The sequence below is a fragment of the Pinus tabuliformis genome, chromosome 7 (assembly GCF_031772625.1).
Source record: "Pinus tabuliformis cultivar Carrire ecotype Pingquan chromosome 7, CPIR1, whole genome shotgun sequence".
NCBI classification, from domain to species: Eukaryota; Viridiplantae; Streptophyta; class Pinopsida; order Pinales; family Pinaceae; genus Pinus; species Pinus tabuliformis.
The window spans coordinates 1,833,379,937-1,833,404,049 of NC_142293.1; the positions used below are offsets into that span (position 1 = coordinate 1,833,379,937).

The 24,113-nt window shown below is 37.0% G+C and overlaps 1 protein-coding gene across 1 annotated transcript in view; it reads left to right on the forward strand.

The window, feature by feature from the left end:
• Positions 1–20,567, forward strand: part of LOC149255755 (putative glycosyltransferase At5g03795) — a 68,917-nt gene extending 48,350 nt beyond the window's left edge. The window contains exon 3 of the mRNA XM_089460562.1: positions 19,846–20,567. Coding sequence (XP_089316688.1) covers positions 19,846–20,329 — 484 coding nt within the window. The 3' untranslated portion in view covers positions 20,330–20,567. The remainder of the gene's footprint in view (positions 1–19,845) is intronic.
• Positions 20,568–24,113: the final 3,546 nt, after the last annotated feature.

Here is a 24,113-nt window from a genome sequence, read left to right on the forward strand (position 1 = left end):
TTTGACCTTTTAATTATACTAAAAATAATTTAAAATAAAATTATTCAATTCTATTTTTAATATTTTATATTCTTTCTATTAAAATAATTTAAAATAAATTTATTCCATTCAATTTTTAATATCTTATATTCTTGCTTGTATTGACTTTTTCAAATAATAAAAAATATATTTTTTCTCTTTTCATAATTTAATATTTATATTTTCCTTGAATTGACTCTATCAAATAATTTCATGACGTAGTCTAATTTATATATGAAATAGCCTTTTTCACTTGCATTCACCAAAATCCGACAATACAATTTCAATATTTTTTGATGTCTAAAATACAATTTTGAATGCATAAATGTATTCAATGCTCTGAAAAATGTTGAAAAGTGTAACTAGGTTCGGTCTTCATAACGACATGTAAATATGATTTTATGTAATGAGATGTAAATAAGAAAAACGAAATTATTTTTGTAACTTGCTTCATGGGTTTCATGAGCAAGAATTTTGTTTTTGAGTCAAGACTCCCATTGAGAGTCTTTAGGATTTATTTGTCATCAAGTCATAAAATGTAAGAGTCATTGTCATGTAATAAAGTCATGTTACACTTCGTAAACAGTCATCTTATCTATGTAAAAGTATCCTCCAAGAACTTGTCACCTAACCCCTTCAAGTCGGCCTACAATGATGAAGGAATATACTAGAACAAGTCGACCTAATCTCCAACTGTCAAGTCAGCCTAAAGACCCAGTGAAGACGGTATAAATAGCCTAACTCGACCTCAATTGTAGAAACACAATTCGATCAAGCAACTCGACTTGCATTGAGACAAGAAGAAGTGCGAAGAAAGGGAAGAAGCAAAAGTACGAAAATGAAGAAGAACAAAAGTGCGAAGAAGGGTTCTTCTGGGTAATGCGAAGTTAAGGTTTCTTTTGGGTCAGCGAAAAAGAGTTTCTTCTGGGCAGTGCGAAGATAGGACAATGAAGTTTCTTCTAGGGCAACGAAGTTTCTTCTGGGCAAGCGAAGAAGAAGTTTCTTTTAGGGTAGCAAGAAAAGGATTCTTCTGGGAAGCCGAAGCAAAATCCTAGAGACCGAGATTCTCTAGAGGAAGTCATGGAGGAGCAGTGAAAAGGATAGAGACCGAGTTTCTCTAGAAGGAGCCGAGGAGAGCAGTTCAAGATTAATAAGAAAGGCAAGGAAAGGAAGAGGCAGAGCATCAAGGTTAGTGACAAGGTTCTCCCTTGGGAGAATATTAGAGTCAAGGGTTGTTGTCATGGTCTTGGTACTTATCAATTGAAGATCTAGAAGAAGAATTTTTATCGAGTTTTCCTCTCAAGAGGTGAGAGGTTTTAGCCCTGGTTGGAGAAGCCTACATACTGTATCACTTGTCTTTTGGTTATGCATTTTGGTAGTTGTCTTGATGAAAGAACACATTAATAAGCTAATAAAGAAAAGACTATAAGATAAAGAAGTAAAAGTGCATCACAATCAATGATCAAGCAGAGAAATTGTTAACTTTGAATGCCCTAGATTTCTCAACAAAAAACTCCCGAGGCACTCAAATTATGCAGATTAAACAATTTAAACTCAAGCTTTTAAAATTTGTCATATTTTGATTAAAATTAACCAGAAAAATGGTCATGAAAAAGGCCATTTTGTCTATAAGTTAGACTCTGCCATAATTTAATATATATTTTTTTGTCTTTTTCTTTTAATATTCATGTCAATTTATTCTTGTCCCTTATTAAAAGTCAATATTAATCATCTGTTTCTTCGTTATTCCCTTCCTAACAATTATATAATTTTTTAATCTTTAACGGTCATATTTTAACGTCATCTATTTATTTGGGTCTCGCTCTCTTCACATAAGATGTTAAGCTTCAAGCCCTCGAATATGGGTGAAAGGTTCACTCGAAACATTGGGCAAATCCACGATCATAACATACAGTTCTCCAAAAGTCTTCATCAACAACAATTTATTGACTGTAGAAATATCCATGCTAAAATTAATCCAAATATTCCAGTTATTTAATGGAATATTGGAAGTTATTTTTTCCGGCAGAGATAAAAAGGAATAGAGGAGAATCTTTAAGTTGGACTGAGAGACCTGGAAAAAGAAAATTGTAATCTGTTTTGAAGGCAAAATAATAAATCTCTGAAGGCAAAATAATAAAGCTCTGGAGACCTTTTCCTAAAGATTTCAACTTCAACAAATTGCAGCATGTTTTTCTTTCTGGTGTAATTTTTCTACTTTCCAAAATCTTTTTTTATTAAATTAGCACAAACAGTAAAATGTACAAGCCATCCTTGATAAAAAATCTACTTGAGAAAATGTAATGGCATTTCCTTTAGATGAAGAAGGCCCTTGGGCTGACATTGGACTCTGATGATGATGTCCTTGAGACGTAGGAGGTACACTACATCCTCCACTGGTTACCATGGTAGGTGGTGTCACCTCCTCCTCTTGTTACTCCTCCTCCTCCTATGCTACCTCCTCCACTGCCTCCTCCTCCTCTGCTACCTCTCTTTCCCTTGTAGCTGCTACCTCCTCCACTGCCTCCTTCTCTAACCAATCATAGGCCGATTCCATGACAGGTCTCTCGGCCTCAACCCTCCATGCAATAGTGGTGTTAATTCCATCCAATGAGATGGCCTCCATGTTAGGTGTCTTTTGAAGTTGCCTCACCCATAATCGGAGATTGTAGGAGACATAGATCATGTGGTTAAGGCATTGGAAATCCAAGTATGAGGGTCCTAAATTATGAATTAATAATTATAAAAATAATAACTTATAATTTTTAATGAATTCAAAAAATTGATTTGAAATTTTTTAACCTGTTGAGCTTTTTGGTGTGTATTTTTTCAATTACATTCCAGTTGCACTTGCATCTGGAAGAGCTACATGTTTGGCTGAGCACTCGAATGACAAGCTTTTGGAGATTGGGTACTTTGCCACCATAGCTTGTCCACCATGCATCTACAACAAATAAGAGAAACATAAGAAAAAATTGAAATTTGAAAGTTGAAGCAAAGTATGAAGAAACAATGAAATTTGAAACAAACTAAAGCTTACCTAGCATTACCATCCTGGATAACCATGTCAAAACTAAATGTGCCACTTGCCATCCTGTATATCTCCATTTCTTTAGAAATTTCTGCATGTTCTACTGGAGATGACACCATCTTCTGAACACAAGTAAAGAATCCATCCATGACCTCAGCATCAAATCTGAAACAAGAGGAGTAAGAAAATGTGGGTTAAAGTAGATCCCTGCAACATGAATGGGATGATGGAGTGTAATGTTCCATCGCTTATCAGTCAATTGTGAAAATTCTTGAATCTAACACATCAGAAACCGCTACTGCAATTACTGGTTTACAATCTCCTACTTGTTCTTTACATTAACAAGTTATTTAATTGCATAAACATCGAAGTAAATATTATTGCAGCCTTCACATATATATAGATCATGCACTGAAATAAATAGAAACAATAACACAAGGGAGCCCGTTATTTTTGGACAATTGTCCCTGGAAAAACCCAATTCAGGAAACCCGGTGCAACATATAGAGGGTTTGTATTGTTAAGTAGATTTTGTGAATACAACTAGGGTGCCAGAAATGGCTCACCCAACAGAGAATATCCTTAGTAGTAGTACCTCTATCCGGAGACAGATATTCCGACAAATCAACAACTGAATGACCAAACCCCACAGCAACTCCGACTGTTCCCTATGCTGGACATCGAAAGCTGTTCCAAGCACTGCTTAGGAACTGTGTCACTCCTCCAGGAGCTGTCACCCTCCCGGCTCAAAATCTGCTGATCTGCTCCCAGTCTTCCCCACAGAATCTCCCCAGCGCTGCCTCTGAAGTCCTTAACGACTTCTGCGTCAGCTTCTACGGCTTTCGCGTTAGCGTGTACGACCCTTTGTGTCCTCTGCGTCAGCTCATACAGCCTCTGCCTCAGCCCTTCTAGGGCTTGCGCTGTCTCTCCCAGCACTTCACTACCTCTCTGCTACGTATTCTTCAGCCTCAGATGGAAATCCCTTGTTGAACTGCCCCTCATTGCAACTGATCACTAACTCGATTTCCTTAGCAAACCTCACCCTAGAAAATCGAATTGACTGATCTCTCTTGGTGTGTCTCTAACTGAACCTCAAGCCTCCTCTTATACTTTTCCTGTTGACGATTCAACGGCCGAGATTAAGTCCCTAATCAATGGCTAAGATTGGAACTGGCTTGATCCTCGTCACTTAGAACTTTCTTACCCATATTATATTAATACACATTAATATTTTTATTTTCCTAAGTTTAGACCTAGGAATTCATTAAAAATATTAATTATTTAATATCTTTTCATCCAGATGGAATTTCTCCAAACGATTTATGGGTCTTGGAGATATCATGTGCCTTAGTTTCTCCACCAAATTTCAAGGCTAGAGCACATCCGATGCTACCCAAAATCAACATCAATCACCATAGCAATTGTTGTTTCTCAAACCCTTCACCCCCCTTGTCCTCATAATAGCTACAAATGGATTCTTTAGCCCTATCCATGGTCTCATACAAGTAGCCCATTGCGGACTTGTCTCCATCAACTAATTGAAGAACCTTTACCAAAGGTTCAGTAATGGTACACACCTCCTGCACTCCTGCCTAAAAGCTCTCGTGGTATGAAACAAGTCTGCATATGGTCTTTCCCTTTGGTTTGTGGCTAAATGATAAAGCACACCACTCCTTCGAAAGAAACATTCTCTTCACATCCCACATAGAATTGAAGATAGATTGAAGAGATATGTGTGAAAATTCCTTGAAATGCAGCAACAGGAAATAATTCTTCTAATTGAAAAATTAATTATGTAGTTTATTTTGTTTACAACAAAATAACAAATTATTCACGCTGCAATTTCTTCACCAAATAAAATACTGTGGAAGCAAAAATAAGAACTGAGAAGTGCTAGCACACACACATAAAAATTGACACACTTATTTTTGGACAGATGTTCCCGGAAAAACCCAATGTGGGAAAACCGATGCAACAACTAAGGGTTTTATTATTATGTAGCAGTGAATTTTGAGTACAATAAATTTGGATACCCAACTAGCTATCCAATTTGAGAGAAATATTGGCAAAATCACTTGAAGGAATTTACCCTCTTATCCAAGCAATCCTGGCTCAAAATTGACAAGCCCAACCAAGTCATCCAAATCCTTTGCGTAGGCTCTGTGTCACATATGCGCAATCTGTCACATGCTCATCCCGAAATTGATGCTACTCAAGCCGTCCTGCCTACCGCTGATTGGGGAAGTGTCTCTCCTGCCTACTTGAAAATTCTCCTGACCTATGGAAAGTGTAATGATCTCCTCTCCAGCTAAATCAAGCTGCCTTATTGAGGCTCTGCATAGACCCTATGCAGTCTCCTGGAGAAATAATTCAACATCCTCCCTTGCCTCTCCGGAACTAGAAAATATTCCTCTGTATCACTGTCTTTGCCCCTCTCTAGCCCTGTGTCCTCTCTCTGGCTTGAACTCTGCTAGTGGCTAGCTCGAACCTGCCAAAAGAACTCACATTGCTTGCTCCCACTTACTGTGATGTGCATTTCTCCATCTACCCATGGACATCCTCTTATAATCTTCAGTTGGGATTCCAATGGCCAAGATTAAAACTTAATTGATGGTTGAGATCATCTCCAAGTCGATTCATGTGAGTTTCTAGAGAATTCTCACCTTTCTCAATTAATTACTATTAATTAACTAGTTTTCCTAAGTTAGACTTAGGAAAAATTTAAATGATGGTAAATTAATTTAATTGAGCTATCTCTAGGTGGAATTTCTAGAAACAATTTCTGGGTTTAGGAGAACTTATGTGTTTTAGCCTCTCCACAAAGTCTCGATATTAGAACACCATCCTATGCTACAAAAGCTAACACTCCCTCTTAGCGAGGAAGGTGTTCTCTCCAACTCTGTTTCATAACATCCTCCTGCTCTGCCGATGTCTGACAACTGTAGCTGCCTTCCATTGTCCACCAACCATTTCGCTAACTCTAATTTATCTGCCACTAATTGTAGCCAAACCCTGCTACATCTGTGCTGCTGCTGAAACTACAATTCACATCCTGTACTACTGCCAACTCTACATCTGCACTGCAATGCAATTATCATCGCTCTCATTGTGGTTGCTGCTACTGCAACTGAGAAACATCCAAAATATTGAATCAATTGTTTCTCTGTGCTGCGACAGTTTCTAGAGTCTCTGACTGCTACTAGCTTCTGCTCTGTCACTGAGGAATCTGCATTGCTGTTGATTATGCTCTTTTCCTCCTGCACTGTTATCAACATTGCTCTGCACTCCTTAGTATCTGACTGCAACTAGTCTGCAACTATAACTCTGGAATTTGACTGCATCAACTGACACTGATCCTCTTGCTACTAAATAATGTGGGGTCTCTTGTAGCAAGGGTAATGATCCTTAAGGAAACATCTGTGTGCTAGTATCCTCCATGGATCCTACTCAAATCTCTGCAACTTTGAACTCTGATCTACTCATACTGCTGCTGCTACTTCTCTGCTGCTATCTCTGCATTGCTGCTGCAACTACTGCAATAATGAGTTTGATCTCCCCAGATCCTGAAGTGCTAGCTTCCATAGGGCTGCTCCTTTTGAAGGTAGACTCCCTCTGAGTCTCGATCTCCCTATGGGGAATCTCTCTGCTCCCTCCTGGCAACTTGCACTACCCTCTTACAGTGGAAACTGGACTACCTAGCTCTGCGCTGGGGATCTTTTGGCTGGAATTGCACCTGCATATTGCAACTGGGCAATTCACACTGCCCGTATCACTATAACTAGCTCTCCAACTGTCTTACGTGTACTAACTGCAACTAGCTCTATTGACATTGAACCTGCTACAATGATACTGTGGGCCCTTGTAGCAAAAGTGATGATCCTGCTGCAACAACTGGAACTGATCTAATTGATCTCCTTGCTGCTTTTGCACTGGATCCTACCCATCCGGCACACTAGAGTATCAAGCTCCTCCTCCTCCCGGATCTGGTGCTTTACTATCTCCTTTTGAGCCCGGTCCCTATCTGGAACACTTCTTCGCTTTGCAACTCGCACTGGATAACTCATACTTCCTTCGACACTTGTCTCCAGCGACTGGAAGTCGATTTGTCGACCAAATTTGTGTTCTGACTAACTCGCACGACCTCATTTGGCAATCTCATATGACCATCTTTGCAAAGCTGCAAAATCTGCGAAACTCAAAAAACTTGGAAAATAAACAGGAATCTCCTCCTTCCTACTCGACTGCTAGCATTGCTACTCGCACTGCTTCTTGGAGTGAGAAAATCCCTCTACTGCTACTGCCTGCTGCAATTGGAAATATTGGATTTCTGAACTAGAAACCCTTTGAGAGAAACTCCCTCTATGTGTGCACTTTCTCTTCCACTTGACACTGAATCTGCGCTAGCAAACTATTGCAAACCCTCTATGCTTAGATAAGAGATCTACTTTGCAAAAATATTGAGCTGCTCACCTCTGCCTGCTGGAATTATTTCCCTGGACAAATTGAGTTTTCGTTCCACTTACGACTGGAAAATCGAACTCTGTCTAGCAATTCGCGCTGCTTGGATAGGCATTGCGTAGCCCCTGGGAAATTTGTTTTGCTGCTCCCTCTGAGCCACAAAATTCTCCCTCTTCGTCTCTGTGCTCCCTGTGCATCAAACGTGCTCTGATGCCATGTGAAAATTCTTTGAAATGCAGCAACTGGAAATAATTTTTCTAACTGAAAAATTAATTATGCAGTTTATTTTGTTTAGAGCAAAATAACAAATTATTCACACTGCAATGTCTTCAAATAAAATACTGTGGAAGCAAAAATAGGAATTGAGAAATGCTAGCACACACATAAAAATTGACACTTATTTTTGGACAAATGTTCCCGGAAAAACCCAATGTGGGAAAACCGGTGCAACAGCTGAGGGTTTTATTATTATGCAACAATGAATTCTGAGTACAATAAATTTGGATGCCCAACTGACTATCCAATCTGAGAGAAATACTGGCAAAATCACCTGAGGGAATTTACCCTCTTCTCCAAGCAATCTTGGCTCAAAACTGACAAAGCCCAAGGAAGCCGTCCAAATCCTATGTGGAGACTCTGCATCACCTCTACGCAACCTGTCACACGCTCAACTTGGAATTGATGCTACTCAAGCCGTCCTTCCTGCTGCTGACTGGGGAAGTGTCTCTCTTGCCTACTGGAAAATCCTCTCGGCCTCTGGAAACTGAAACGACCTCCTCTCTAGCTAAATCGAGTTGCCTTCTTGGGGCTCTGTGCAGGGCCTGCACAACCTCTTGGAGAAATAATTTGGCCTCCTCTCTTGCCTCTCCAGAATTGGAAAATCTTCCTCCGGATCACTGTCTTTGCCCCTCTCTAGCCCTGCGTCCTCTCTCTGGCTTGAACTCTGCTGCTGGCTAGCTCAAACTGCCCAAGGAACTCGCACTGTTGGCTCTCACTCACTGTGATGTGTGTTTCTCCATCTACCCATCGACCTCCTCTTATAATCTCCAGTTGGGACTCCAATGGCCAAGATTAAAACTTAATCGATGGCTGAGATAATATCCAAGTCGATCTGTGTGAGTTTTTAGAGAATTTTCACCTTTCACAATTAATTACTATTAATTAACCAGTTTTCCTAAGTTAGACTTAGGAAAAATTTAAATGGTGGTCAACTAATTTAATTGAGCTATATCTATGTGGAATTTCCAGAATCGATTTTTGGGTTGTGGAAAACTCCTGTGTTTTAGCTCCTCCACAAAGTCTCGAGATTAGAACACCATCCGATGCTACAAAAGCTAAAAATATGAAGCTAGTGGCAAAACATTTAATAACAGGGTGTACCAACTCTTTGTTATTGGTGAATGTTCTCATCAAATGAAGCACAAATGCATGATTATATATACATTTTTTACGCTTTTTGATGATTCAACAATATCCCTGGCATAAAGAATTTTTCCTATGTCATCTAACATCAAGTCAATACAATTTGTAGCACAAGGTGTCCAAAACCATAAGCAACCTCCTAACAACAACATAATTTGCAGCATTGTCTGTTATGATCTGGAGAACATGTGGTGGACCTACCTCCTGAATGAAAACGTCCAACAAATCACATAATAATCATGCATTTCTGATATTTGCAAATGCATCAATATATTTCATAAACATTGTCTCCTTGGGACAATTAACCAAGAAATTAATAAGCGTTCCACCCTTTTGATCAATCCAACCATCTAACATCACAATGTATCTCGTGTGTTCCCATGGTGCCCTAAATTCCTCCAATCTAGTATTGCAATTATCCTTTTCATTTTGAAGAATAGGTCCAATCAATTCATCATAGGAAGGGGCTTTGTACAATGGGCCAACAATAGCAATAGCATTAACCATAGGTTGGTAAAATGGATTGTTCTTGGCAATGCTGAAGGGAATACCACTCCATAGAAAACATCTACTCACCAACTTGTCAGCGTCTTTCTTCTCATTTTCTTTAAGCGTTAACCTAACAGACGGTTGTGCACCAGGTGTGGTTCTAGGAACAAAAAATGATGAGGTAGATATGGGGCTGGCCATTGTAGAAGCTGATGCTGAAGAAGTAGAACCACTCTCACGGTCACCTACCAACACTCCACCCCTTGTAATTTGAGTCTTCATAGCTTCCTTGTTAATTTTGGTTGAAACTTTATCATCTAATGATTTGATGGCAACACTGATGATTTCTGGAGATGTTTTTTGCAAAGTCCTACATCATGTCCCGAAATTTGTCCAAGGTGGTATTTCAATTGGAATATTCCCCCTGTCATATGCTTCCCACACAACTTGCAACTCAAATTTTGTCTATCGAACCCCCCATCGAGTTCACCATATTCCCACATAGGGTCCAAATGTCTTGGCATGTTTATTGAATTCTTTAATGTAAGATTGAACCTAGGGCACAAGAAGAATTTAAAAAAATAAAATTAAAAATCAGCATTTTTACAATAAAAAACCCTCTCCACTCAATGAAAAATAATGGCAAAAAAACACACTCCTTGCCCTAGAAAAATCATGGAAAATAAATGGGTGACTGAAACCCAAGGAAAAACTTGGAGAAAGAAAACGGGGCCGAATTTGATGCCCATCCCTGCAAGTCTGTGGCATGTTGAGGAAAGTCGGTCCACAATCTAATTTTCTTTGAGTGGGATCGTAAATATTGCCGATTTTCTTCTCGGTTTAGTAGATTCGTTTTCCTACTCCTTTGCTCTCTAACCTAATCTCTATTTGCAAAATGAGGGAAAAAACCCACAAAAAAACTTTATAAGCAAGTCTGGGTGTGGATTGCTGAGTTTTTGCAATCAACTCGTGATAATATCACGATTTTTATGATATTATCGCAATTTTTTCATTGAGGAAAAAATCGGGCCCGTGAAAAAACTGCGATTTTTTGATAATATCGTAATGTTTGCAACATTGTTTTCACCACAAATGAGGCTTCCATATGTAGGTCACTTAATAGTTATATTGAGTCTAGGGCCTGGAGGTGACAAGGATAGGCTTTAGGGGAGATACTCAACTTAAGAACTGGGCTCAACGAGCTCAAACAAGGAAATGTGCACCCTCCAAAAAGGCATGTTTAGCGCACAAGTGACCTAGGGTTTGTGAACATGCAAGGTTAGTAGGCTTACCTAGGTACACAAGGCCAAGAAAAGATTTGAATAAATAGATATGATCAACCTTCGGCGGTAACAAGCCTTCAACAAGCCCCAAATTGAAGCCTAGGGCAAGAATAGGGTTATCTAGGGCAAATGATGTCAGGCCTACAATGGAAGAATTAGCCATAGAATATAGGTGATTTTGAGGCAATGAATTCACAACCGCGTGTTGAACCCTTCCATAAGGCAATGCATCAACCCTAGTTGAATTCTAACCCTAACCCTAACCCTAACCTAGTTGCTTTCCTTAAGAGGTTGAAAATTAAGAAAAGGGGAGAAAAATGTAATTTGTAGGTGATTTATGGTGTGATCAACAATGTGAATAAAGCCAATGCTTGACCTTGGGTGATGAAGTCTATGGGAGATCTACTTAGGAGAAAACCCTAAACCCTAGGATGGAATAATGGAATATGAAGACTCTAGTTTCATACTCTAGCTATCATTTTATGAGGGAACAAAGTCAATGAAGAGAGCTTGACATGAAGAATCATTCATGGGATTGTCACACAAATTCTTAATAGGGTAATGCACACAATACCATTGCCAGAATTTCATAAAATGAAATTTCAACAATAACTAGCACATATAAACCCTAACAACATCCATTCCATGCAATAGCCATAACAATATTCAAATACAAAGAATACTTACAAGAAAGATGCATGAGCTAATCCTTTATTCTTCCAAAATGACATCTCCAAAACAAGAGAATAACTCAAGCAAAATCTACACAATATATCACATCTCCACAAGATAAAGGACAAATTTCAGCTAGGCCGAATTTTCTAAGAAGGTTGAATCGATCCACAAGTGATGATGAAAATGAAATGGAGGTGACCTCTACTTATATGAAGTCTACCTCAAGTTTTTTTAGCCTAATGAAGCCCCTAATAACAAGTTTGACATAAAATGAACTTGGGTTACAAGCCAATCCACTAGCTTAATGACAAACTAGACCACAAATGGCCACACTTGTGAGCCGTAGCCTTTAGAAAAGCTAATGTCATACCCTTTTAGGGCTCAAAATGCCATGCCAAGGTGCATTGAGGTGTGAAAGAGTGCGAAAATGCCTAGATCATCCAAAATTTGAGGGATTTCCCTCAAATCCACCTCAAATCCTCATCTGGGGTCCCAAGTGTAGATGGGGTGCCATCATGTTGTCCATGCGACTGGAAAGTTGGATTGAAATTTGACCATTGATCGAAGTTGACCGCAGACAGGAAAAGTTGTCTCTGGTATATATTAATGCAGGAAACATATTTCTAAATGTTATTGGGTTATTTTGCTGGATGATATTATTCTCGGCTCATTGTACTCTTTGCTGAACATTTTATGACAATCTAATAGAAGAAGAATTTTAAAGGGTTTTTCCCTGGTCTTTGACCAAACTTGCTGACTCTTGTTGATGTATTGATTGTCTCCTTTGTCATTGCATTTGTTGTTCTATCTTCAATTATTGTTGATGATTGGAAAGATTAATTGATATTGAAAAGATTGCTAATTGAAGTATTGAATTGGGCTAAAGTAATTGATACAACATAGAACAATCTGAAAAAGTTACTTTTTGTTCAATACATCCTCCTCAATGAGGAGCTCAATGGCTTTCTTACATAGAAAATGAGAATATCAAACCTCTCCAAGTGGAAATAACGGCTAGTTTGACTTGATCCCGAAGAATAAAGGCTAGTTGCTGCTCGATCCATGCCATAATTAAATCTTGTCCCTTGATCTGGAGTAATAATTCGAATTCGTTGATGAAGGCCATGATCCCGGTCCAAAAAACATTTTTTCCAACCTTTTTTCCTTGAAAATTGATCCTTGACTTAACCACCATTGTCTAAAGGCTTGATTTTTCTTAAAAAATTGACTTGTCCTTTGATGAAGGACCTCAAAAAATTAATTTCTTTTGGATCCACAAATTTTTGAGGGATTTTTCTCCTTGGAATTGAGTCCTTCAAATTTATTCTTCCTTGAGAAGGTCACTTTTCTCCAAATTTTTTGTTTCCACTTGGAGAGATTTCTTTTTCTTTTTTTGACAATTTCTGGCTAATTTATTATAATTTTTTCCAGAAATAAATAAAAGACTCAAGAGGGGGATTACAAAGATTTTTCCAGCCTCCAAGTGGGTCTAAAAATATTTGGGAAATGGTGTTTTTATTATGAGGAACCATTCACGAAAAATATTCCTAGACAACACTTTTACTTCAAGATATGACAATAATTACCCACAAAAGAGGAATTTTACAAATAGACACAACCTTTTAGACTCAACCAAATTCTGTGACACAAGACACATGATCTAGTATGATAAAAATACATAGACTCGATAACACTAGGACTCATCTAAGACCTTATCAATGAACCCCACTCTAGCTTTGGGGTATATGTGGGAGGAAGATTCTACTAATTATTTGTGTCTAGAAACACAAATAATTAGGGAGGTTAAAAAGCTCCCTAGAGTGAAACCCTTTGATAAGAATCATAGGCTTACCCAGGTGTTGTTACATGGCTTCATAGTCATACTGGAATCATTTTTACAATAGAATAACAGAATTTGGGATTACAATGATGACAATGACTAAAATTTTTTATCGACTACTTTATACTCTGCTTCTTGTTGACATGTACATGGTCAAACAGGAAAGACATAGGTGTGCTTAAGACATGGGCTAAACAAGCCCTACACAATGTGATCACCCCTACAAAACCAATAGCTCACCTAAACCATATGTCCTAGAAGATCCATCCCAAGGCCTCCAATCCTATCCAGGATGAAAGGAATTGAGAGTAGAGACTGAAGGGACTAGGCATGGTCAACCATCAAGATTCAAAGGCCTAGGATACCATATACATAAGCATCACATGGCCTACAAGGCTTTTGACTTGCATCTCTCTAGTCTTATAATGGTGTTATCATGAAAGTACTAGGGTACTTCCTTAGGAGGGTAATAGGCCCTCATGATGATGACATCACACCTTTTAATAGATGATGTGACCCTTGATATTGATACGTTGCAACTAAAAGGCAATGTTTCACTTTTGGAGTGTTTATTGCCTTTGGGAACGAGCTACCCAAATTTTAGGGAGATATTATGCCACATGTGTGGCCTTGGAGCACACTTTTGATGAGGACGACTTGATATTTGATCATTACTTTTCATTTATGAGGCATTGATGGGGGTCTTGAGGCCTATCCACTTTTGTTTAATGGATTATGTTATGCATTTCCGCCTATCTCCAGGGTTTGTAAGACGTATATGCATTTTTTTTATGTTTTAGGTCTTTTAGTGGATGAGGAATTGCTATATTTATTATTTAAATAGGATAAGCACTCCCCACTTGTGAATCATTGCAACTTGTGGAGGTATATCACTACTCTACTCTTACTCTTAGCTATGAATGGATGACTAAATGTGCCTCATTGAGGAGATGATTTGTGGATGACATTGCAAGCTCTACAAATTTTCATGGTTAGGGTTTATGGATGAGCAATGATTTCTTGAGTAATTGTTCTCTCCAAGTCTCCTGGATTTATTTGTTGAATGTGTTAAGTGCAAATGTGTTTGTTTAGTGGTGAGGGTGCATTCTCTTTCTTATGATTCTTGGACAGATCCTAGATTTTAAACCATATGAAGATTTCTAGTGGAGAATCTTTCTTTGATTTTATCTTGAAGCTTGTAAAAGTACTCGGTGGATCTTCTAGGGTTAGTAGTGGACAACCCTAGTGATCACCCTATATTTCTTTAGGGAAGGCCTTAATTGACTCCATATGCCTCCCAAAAATAGTAGGCACTCTTCTTACTCCCTATACTACCTATAGTCAATCATTAAACTCAAAATTTTACCTTTTATTTTATGTTTTATGTTTAAATTAGGGTTTGTAACAGTGATATATTCATTTTCAGCCATAGTACATTTTGGGTAAAAGTGCTTTAGCTTGGCATTGCTCTTATCTTCATATTTAGCATTGCTCATTTATTTTTTCAGCCTTATAGTGCTAGATGTCTTAGGCTGTAATGTGCTTTGTAATTTTCAGCTTTAGCTAATTTATTAAACACTAGTTTAATTCATAATTTCATCCCTAGTCTGTATTGATTATTACTTGTTCAGGGGATGTTTTATTTCTTGTCGTTATAAGTTTTAAATTGTCTTGTTGCTGAAATTTCTTGTCTTTTGTACGAATTTAGCAACAGCCATAGCTTTTTCTTCTTTTCTAGTATTTGGGGTTTCCTCTTTGACCAATATTGACTTGCTAAACATCCTAAATGGTCTTGGAACTTCTTTCACTGAAATCTAGAAATTGCCATAGTAAACCACCTTATCATATCTTAGAGGTGGTTTTGTGAATAGTTAATATAGGAGTCCTTAGACATGATTTTTTCATGCCTTAAGTATTCTTGAAGCTACTAGGGAAACCTCCCTTGTGTAGGATCTGTCCTTTACTAAAGAGAGGGAAGTGATTGCCTAGGTGACTATGGTAACATTTCTATGTTACACTTGTCTTAGTGCCTTATGAAAGGCTCTGCACTAAGGTGCTAGATTTTGTGATAACAGGAAACATGTGACCTTTACAGTGTACACATTTGCATATGCACATGACCAAGCCAAAATGGGAGATTGCCATGACTGAAGAATATAACTACTTGCTAAAAACTAATAGTTGGGAATTGATCCCTTGTCCAAAAGGGAGGAATGTGGTGAAGTGCAAATAGGTCTATAAAGACCAAGTTTACATTGGATGGTGTTGTTGAGACTCAAGGCTTGGTTGGTAGCAAAGCATCTTTCCCAGCAAGACTATATTGACTACAGATAGACTTTTGTTCTCGTGACCAAGATTAATTTTGTCCAAGATGTTCTCTCTCCTTCTGTCAGTCTTGGTTGGGAGGTACAACAGATGGATGTGAAGAGTGCCTTGTTACATTGAGATGTTCACAAGGAGATCCCTATGGAGCAACTACTAATCTTTGTGTAGGATGGAAATCTTGTGTGTAGATTAAGAAATCCTTGTATGACTTAAAATAGGCACCTAGGCATGGTATGCAATGATTAATAACTTTTTTCTTTGTAATGGATTCAAGCATTGTGGATCAGACCACGAGATTTATGTGCAACATGTGGATGATGAGGTTTTATTGGTTGTTCTATATGTAGTTGACTTGATTATCACTATGAATGGTGGTAATTCAATTCTTGGTTTGAAGGCTAAGTTGAAGGATACATTCAAATTGATTTCGGCTTAGGTGTTGTTTAATTTCTTCCCTGGTATCCAGATTATGCAGCTGGATGATGGTATCTTCATCTCATAGCCTAAGTATGCTCTTGATCTCTTAAAGAGGTTGGGATCAAGCATTGCATGCCCTGCATTACCAGGAATCGGTTAGGAGTCAAATTGACTACAGTATGTGATTCTCCAAATGTTGATGCTACAATGTATAGGCAACTTGTTAGTATTCTTATTTTCTTGACTCATGAGTCATAACAGACCTGAGATTGCCTTTGTTGGTAGCTAGGTTTTCCGGGTTTATGTAGGATCCTAAGGAGAGCCATCTGAAGGAAACAAAGCAATTTTTATGGTATGTCGAGGTACATATCAGTTTGGCATCACATATTTTGCCAAAAATACAAATCTTTTAGTTAGGTATAAAAACTCTGATCGGGCTGGAGATGTGGATGACCGAAAGTTGAGCATGTTGGAGTTTGTGCACACCACTTTAGGCAGTTGGTATTGGAGAATGTGATCTCTTGTTATTGCAGAATAGATGTCCAGATTGTTGATATCTTTACAAAATCATTGAGGAAGTGAAATTTGTTAAATTTCTGTTTATGCTTGGGCTTCATAAATCTGTCATTAAGGGGGAGTGTTGAGATACTGCCACCATTCTGAGCCTCCAAGTTGTGATAAAGGGGGGATGTTGGAATGTGTAAACCAAACTTAGGATAACTAGTCCAGTGAGGATCTACTGAGTGGTCCTGACCAGTTCACTGAGGATCGACTGAGTGCTCTTGACTAGGTTGATTAAGAGAGACTTGGCGCAGGCAAAGTGGTTTTGACGAACTCACTAGGACAACTTTGGGTGATCATATGTGATCAAATCAATCTTTTTTTTTTTTTTTTTTTTTTTTTTATGGAAGATTGGTGATGCACTCAAGTAACCTACAAGTATAAATATATGCTCATATGTTGAGCATTGCAAGTAAAGAAATGTGTTGAGTTGTGTCAATGTGATGATGACACGTACTCACTGTGCCATAATGCTGTAATAGTGTTTCTAAACACCACAATCTACACTTGGACTCTTTGTTTACTTCTGCAGTGCACGCGATTTCTAACAATACAATTTATTTTTTAACACTCTAAACTCCCAAGTATCTACATTTTTGAATTGGTGGATAAGTGTTTTTCTGTCTGCAATTTTGGAGTTAAGGTGCTTTTAAGACAGTTTTTCATTTTGGCATATAATGATCTTGATTCTTGAGAACATAAATATTTTCTGAAACTTGTGAGGTGAGTGGTTGTGTGTGGATAGCAGTTTAATTCCAAGGTGTTTTGGGAAAGTTAGGTTAGAGTGTTATTATTACTGAAATTCAGTAGTGTTAGTCCATCACTGATTTATAAAAGTGAAGTCAGATCTGTTTGGTCTATATAAACTTTTAAAAAATGGCCATTCTATCCCATATTATGTTGGAAGACAATCAGATATTTAACGTGTAAATTTAAAGACGTCTGGAAAACACACATGAGACATCAAATAAAGATACGGCCGTCTTCTCATATTTTTTTCTTTCTTCAATAAATATGGAGGAATATGAGTTTCTTTGGGACAAATTATTGAAAATCATAGGCATATTAGAGATCAATGAAAAAAAAATGATAGAAAGATTCAAGTTTTCATAAGGAGGAGGTAGGATTTTAAAAGTAATTTACCATAACTTTTGGAGATTTTGATGAGACATTTTAGCAATTTGGTAGCAGCAATGTGAATGGAGAATCAAAAGTTGCCTTAACAGCACAGTTCAAGGGCAATGTCAAGCATGAAGATGGCAGCGGATTGATAATCTCAAAAACAGGAGAGAGGTATGAAGTGAAGATGAAGTAGTAAAACAAGATGGCACTTCCTTAGAGAAACAAATGCAAAATTTCAATATGTTGAGCTGCCAAGATGTGCAGGAGGTGAGTTCGGTGAAGCCGAGTTCTATGTTGATGGTGGAAAGGATAACTATTCAGTAAACATTGGTTCTCATCTTGCTAGTGAGTCAATGGGTAGATAACAGGATGGTGATGTGATTTGTACTTCAACCTTGTTTGGTACAGTTCAGCTTGAGATGCTGATTGAAAATCTTATTTTAGAGTGGGCTGCAAACATCTTGCTTGTTCATTTTTTTTTATTTTTGTTTTTGTTTTCTCTTCTGGTATTTGAACAAGCACATCTCTGATGTAACATGACCACTATGGCAGGGTATTAGAAATCGTCATAAATAGGTAATAAAATCTTAGTTAGGATTTTTATAATACAGTGATGCAATTATTGAAGTCATTAAAAGATTAAATGTTCAGGAGTTACGTAACTACTTCCCCTCTCCTACTATGTAAAGAGACATTGCATCACTCAATCATGAATCCAATCCATTTTCTCTCATTCTAATGTATATTCCTGTCTATGCTTGTGTGTGTAAAAAATGACGGTTATAAGGGTATACTGTGTTTTGTTTACAATTCCTGTTGCTTCTATGTATTTTGTTTATTGCTGTTGGTATTTTACCTCTGACATGGATCCACTTTCAGTGTCTTGTGGGGAGTTGACAAGGCCATCTTGTAAGAGTGGAAGCCTATATTGCAAGTCTTTCCTTGATCATAAAAGGTAAAATTTGATTTTGGAGATGCCTTGAGAATTGCTATCTATTGGTAGCATCTGGCACGTAGTACTTCCAGGTATGGGCTCAGTACGGTTCCTTGCAGAGAATTTAGTCTGAAGAAAGGTCTGATTTGGCTAGTGGATTGCAGGAATTTGTGCTCACAGCCAGCCACAGGTGCTCATGGGGTTTTCCATTACCTCCAATTTAGTTAACTTTGTTCCATACTGCAGCTCCTGTTTTAGATACCTAGACCTAAAACTAGAAGTCTCTCCCAAGATCTCTAGTGATTGTTCTAACACTGAAAGCACTTTAGTTCAAAAGTTAGATTTTGCATTACATTTTTAGATTTCCTTGATAGGTATTTATAGTCTACATGGTCTTGAAAGGGCGTACAAATTATGATTTGGTACATTCATTAATTTTGGGGTCAAGTACTATGCTTATTTTTGTGCATGTTAGTTTGTATATTTAGATATGTACTAGTTTTTTGAGGTTTTGCTATTAGCCTGAACCTAGGCCAAGAGTTTACTTGAATGTTTGGTCAATGGGTCAATTATGTCACATCATTCACAAGTGATCCGTTGTGTGGGACGGTTGAAGCAATAATTGGCTAAATATTCATGTAAATTGGATTGAGGTTTGCGCATTCTAAATGTTTATGCCAGTCGTTTGTAACTGTATTTTTGTACTTGTTCCAGTATTATTATTATTATTTTATATCCCAGGGGAACCCAGCAGCCTGCCTGACACGTAGCTGTTAGTAAACCTCTGGGTCTACGGCCTGTCCTCCTCTCCATATACCAGGTCACAACTGGAGGATTTGAACCTTGGATCTCTCAGTTTTCACAGATTTCATATTTACTTCGATCACCAATTGAGCTGCCCCTCTAGGATCCAGAGTACTTGTTCCAGTATTATCATATTTGGTATTCACTCTTTTCTCTTTGTGTTTACTTAGGTTTCTTTGTGTTTACTTCACCCTACAATTATCAGATGTTTTTGGATTGTGCTTTGTATATTCTATTATTCTTTTAGTGTTCTTTCTTTCTGATGGTGTTTAGTTTTTCTTGTTTATGACCTGTTCTGTCTCAAGTAGGTGAGCCTTAATCGTATAAACAATTAAATGGGAATATGAGCGTTTCAAATATTTAAAAATAAAATTAGTTGAACTAATGTCTTACCTTTATTGGTTCCCTATGTTTGTCTAGATTCATACTAATCTTTCATCTATATTTTTTGGACTTTATCATGCAGAAATACATTAGCTTTCTTTGCAGGGGCTATCAACTCTCCTGTACGTACCAGACTCCTAGAAGTGTGGAAAGATGATCCGGAGATTTTTGTCAATTTCGGAAGGCTTTCTACTCCGTACTCTGAAGCTTTATTGAAGAGCAAATTCTGCCTCCATGTCAAAGGATTTGAAGTGAATACAGCAAGGATAGGAGATGCTTTGTACTATGGGTGTGTACCAGTTATCATTGCAAATTATTATGATCTTCCATTCAATGATATTCTCAACTGGAAATCATTTTCTCTTGTTGTTCCAACTCTTGACATTCCATTATTGAAGGATATTCTACATCGCATAAGCTTGAAACAGTATACTGAGTTACAAAAGAACGTACTCGAAGTCCGTAAACATTTCCAGTGGCATGTGCCTCCCGTGGATTATGATGCATTTAACATGGTCATGTATGAATTATGGCTGAGGCGCCATGTGTTAAGAATTCCTCTTTGACAACATCTATGTTATTAAGATGCTTGATATTCTTTGCTTAGAATACCAATATTGTGCCACTTCTCTTTACAAATAGGCATGTGAAGTAGCTGAAGGAAAATATCTTAGCTCGCGCATTTGTAATAATTTATTCTACATGACAATAGGAGCGTCAAGGAATTTTGAGATTTGTCTGCAATAATGTTTAGCAATTCTACCAAGGGAAGTTACCTTTAAATATAATTTTCCTAGTTCTATACGAGCATGTATGAAAAGTAGCATGCTCAAAGTCACTGGGCATGGACAACCTTGCATTTGCAAAAACTGTTATCAATTCAATTAAAAAATACAAGAATATATGAAGATTTTATGTTATCATGCACTTAGAGTGGTTCGTGATTGTGATACAATAAGTCCATTCAGAGAATACAGCAATCTTCAATTCTTTTCAATGACAAATTTTATTTCTTTCACCATCCAAACCAATGCCAAATCCCTGATTTTGGTTATGAACTGACAAACCTCAGGAATCAAACATAACTGCATGCTAATGGTAATTAGGCACCCACGTAGTCTTTATTACGTCTACAACATATTTCAGTCCGAATGTTTCTTTTCATAATTTCCATATCCTGAATGTACGGTCTTACACTCGTAGTCATTATGCCATTGATTTTAGTAAAATTAAATTTGTCTGTATTCAAGGCTTAAAATTTTCACCACCACCTTCACACTTTTTCATGATCCATTAGATTTCAAGAATGCCATTTCAGATTCTGGTTTCATACGCTTGTAGCATTTTCGTGTACTGATGGCTAATTATCTCATATAATGAAAGTGAAACAGGTTTTCAATGCAAAATACAACTTACTGTTTTGGGAATTATATGATACATCTGAAAATGATAGGGTATTTTGTAAGTTAAATAGACTGTGATGATTGAAAATTAGTAAGTGAATAGTGTGTACCTTCCAAAACACGATGGGAATGGGATGCCCATAAGCATATAGTTACATATGAGCCTTGACCTTGGTCAACTTAGAATCACAAAATTTTGTAGTTGTTGCTTTTGTAGGAAGGTATAGGTTATGTCAATTGATTTTACCTTTGAGTGATTGTTTAATGAAGTGGTATCTTCCTCACCAAGTTTTATTCTTGTAAGTGACATGAAAAAGCTTTCAGCATCTATAGAATCCAATTTGGATACCATATTTGGTATAAGTGGAAGTGCCCAATGGGTTTCCTTGAGAAATGCAATATGTGAAAAAGAGAAGAAGAAGAATGGTATTTTTCAATATGTGAAAAAGAGAAGAAGAAGAATGGTATCGCATAAGTTAACATTAAAAAATTGGTTACGAAATGCTTCTTGTCATTGATTCTATAGTTTGCTAGAGTAAGGATGCAAATATGGTTTTAAAAACCAGCTGGTTTGAACAGATAACCGGTCAAACCAGCCAGTCAGCTCACCTTAGACATCCAATTGGTAGAAACAACCCTTGGTTGGTATAAGAGGCCATGTAACCTCATGCGATGCATCAGATGAAGTTATAGGGCCAATTAAGGCAGAATATCTTGAAAAGTTTGAGAAGGCAAAGGTTAGGGAAAAGGCTATACAAGCATAAGTTTGATGAGTGATCATGTTGACTAGTGATTTGTAATTTTGTAGTTGGCCAGTGGCCTAGTAGCTTGAGTTGTAGTATTGTTTTTGGACTCCAAAGGCCATTTAGAGCCTCATTGATTATGTTTTTTGTTGATTATATGTATTGCACTGGGTGCCATTTTGATATATGCACCCTTACATGGTATACAAATGAAATTTGCATATTTTGTCTCTAATGGTTTGGTATCATGGTTTGAAATCTTAAAAATATTTTTTCTCCATAAAAAAATAATTATTTTATGTATCCTTTTTCAATTCCGGTTCATTGAATCTAGTTCGATCCAGTTCCAGTTCAAGCTCTGATTTGATAGGTGTCCCAGTTCAAAATGTGGCTCTGGTTTTAAAACTATGGTTGCAGGTTAATAAATAGGCTATGGTATTTGAGCTAGCTAAGATGTGAGGTAAACGAGGTAAATTGTATCCTAAATGTGTGCTTCAACAAACTTTGTATAATTATTAAACCTCTTTTGAGTAAATTCAGATATTATCCACATATTTCCAAAGCACAACCAAGCTTTCGGTGACAAGGAAGAAGCATCGTTACCATATAATGGTTAAAATTTATCTCTTTCATCCTCAACTACTCAAATCACCTTTCATGAGGCATGTTATGTGCTTCAAGCTTGCTCATTGTGAAGCAGCCTTTAGGTGGTGGCAACTTTCTAAGTTGATGTATTTTACATGCTCTCTTTTTCATACTAACATGATTTGTGGTAAGCTTTCCAAAGAAGAGCCATGTCGTGGCCTGTCACTGCGTATTTGTATACATGGACTGTGTGCATAGTTTTTAGTTTATTTGGTTTAAATGATGCGTGAAGATGAAATTATTTGTTAAAAAAAAACTGTATTGAAAATTTATATATTTAAAATTTCAAGTATGTCTTTATTTTAAAATTCTAAAATTTCAATTGTCTTTATATTAAAATGAATTGATAAATTCGAAGAAGTTTTTAGCTATAGTTAAGTTAGCAATGTTATACTCTCTTTCTCCCTGCCCCTCTTGTGTCTTTCCCCTCTCTCTCCATCCCTTTCACCTTAAAATCAATATCTACTTCTCCTAATGATATTATTATTATTAATATTTTAATTATTGATAATTATTATTGATATTATTCTTCATTATTTATAAATATTACATAAAGCATTATTAATATCTTAATAATCAATATCAATAAAGCATTTTTATTAAGTGTTAATATGTAATTAATAGTTAATTTAGATATTATATTACTAAAAATTAGATGATATTTTGAAGTTATACAATTATTAAATATGTTTTTCTTTTTTGTGGTGGATGGGGACTTTAAATTTTAGAAGGGGTTAAACTAGCAATTGCACCACATGTTGTAAAGGGAACACGGTAAGGCGAGAACATAGGAAATAGTGGGAGAATAGATGGGAGTGAAGATTTTATGGATTTTTATTTATTTATTAGTGTTTTTGAGAGAGAGTTTGAAATCTAAATTTTGCAGAATCCAACTATATCATTAATTCTAATTTACATACTCAAAATTTAAATTATTCAAGGTAAAAAAGAATAAGGGAAAATAAATATTTAAAACTATTTCCAATAATAATAAAATGAAAGTCAAGCTAGGACATGTGGTTGAGGGTCAAGGTCCATGTTGTTTGACATTGAGAAGCGATGGCCATTTGTTTTAGACATGCATTTGGAGCAATAGTACATTTCATTGGACATGCAGATATGTATTCCAGGATATGATTAAAGACAAATGGAGCATGGACATTTTGGTGTGAGTTTATCAAACTTGGCACGAAATTCACAATGTGCATCAATAGTGTGAACGTTGTTGAAAACATGTGCAATGGAGGTGGGGGTGCAATGAGCTGTGCACAAATTTGTTTGAGTGGTTTGTTCACGAGTAAGAGGATTTGTTGATTCTAAAAGAGGGTTTCTTTCAGAGTGGGAATTGTTAACTACGTATGGGTTTGATGACAAATGTGAATTTGCATCATATGCCTCAAATGGTGACTGCGGTTTTTTTTTTTTGTTTTTTACTTTCTGGGGAGTTTGCGAACCTTCTTTAGCATGATAAATTTCATGTCAACGTACATTTATTCGTTCTTTTTTTGCAGCATAGTATCTTTGGGCATGTTCATCATTGGGAATAATAGACATTTGCA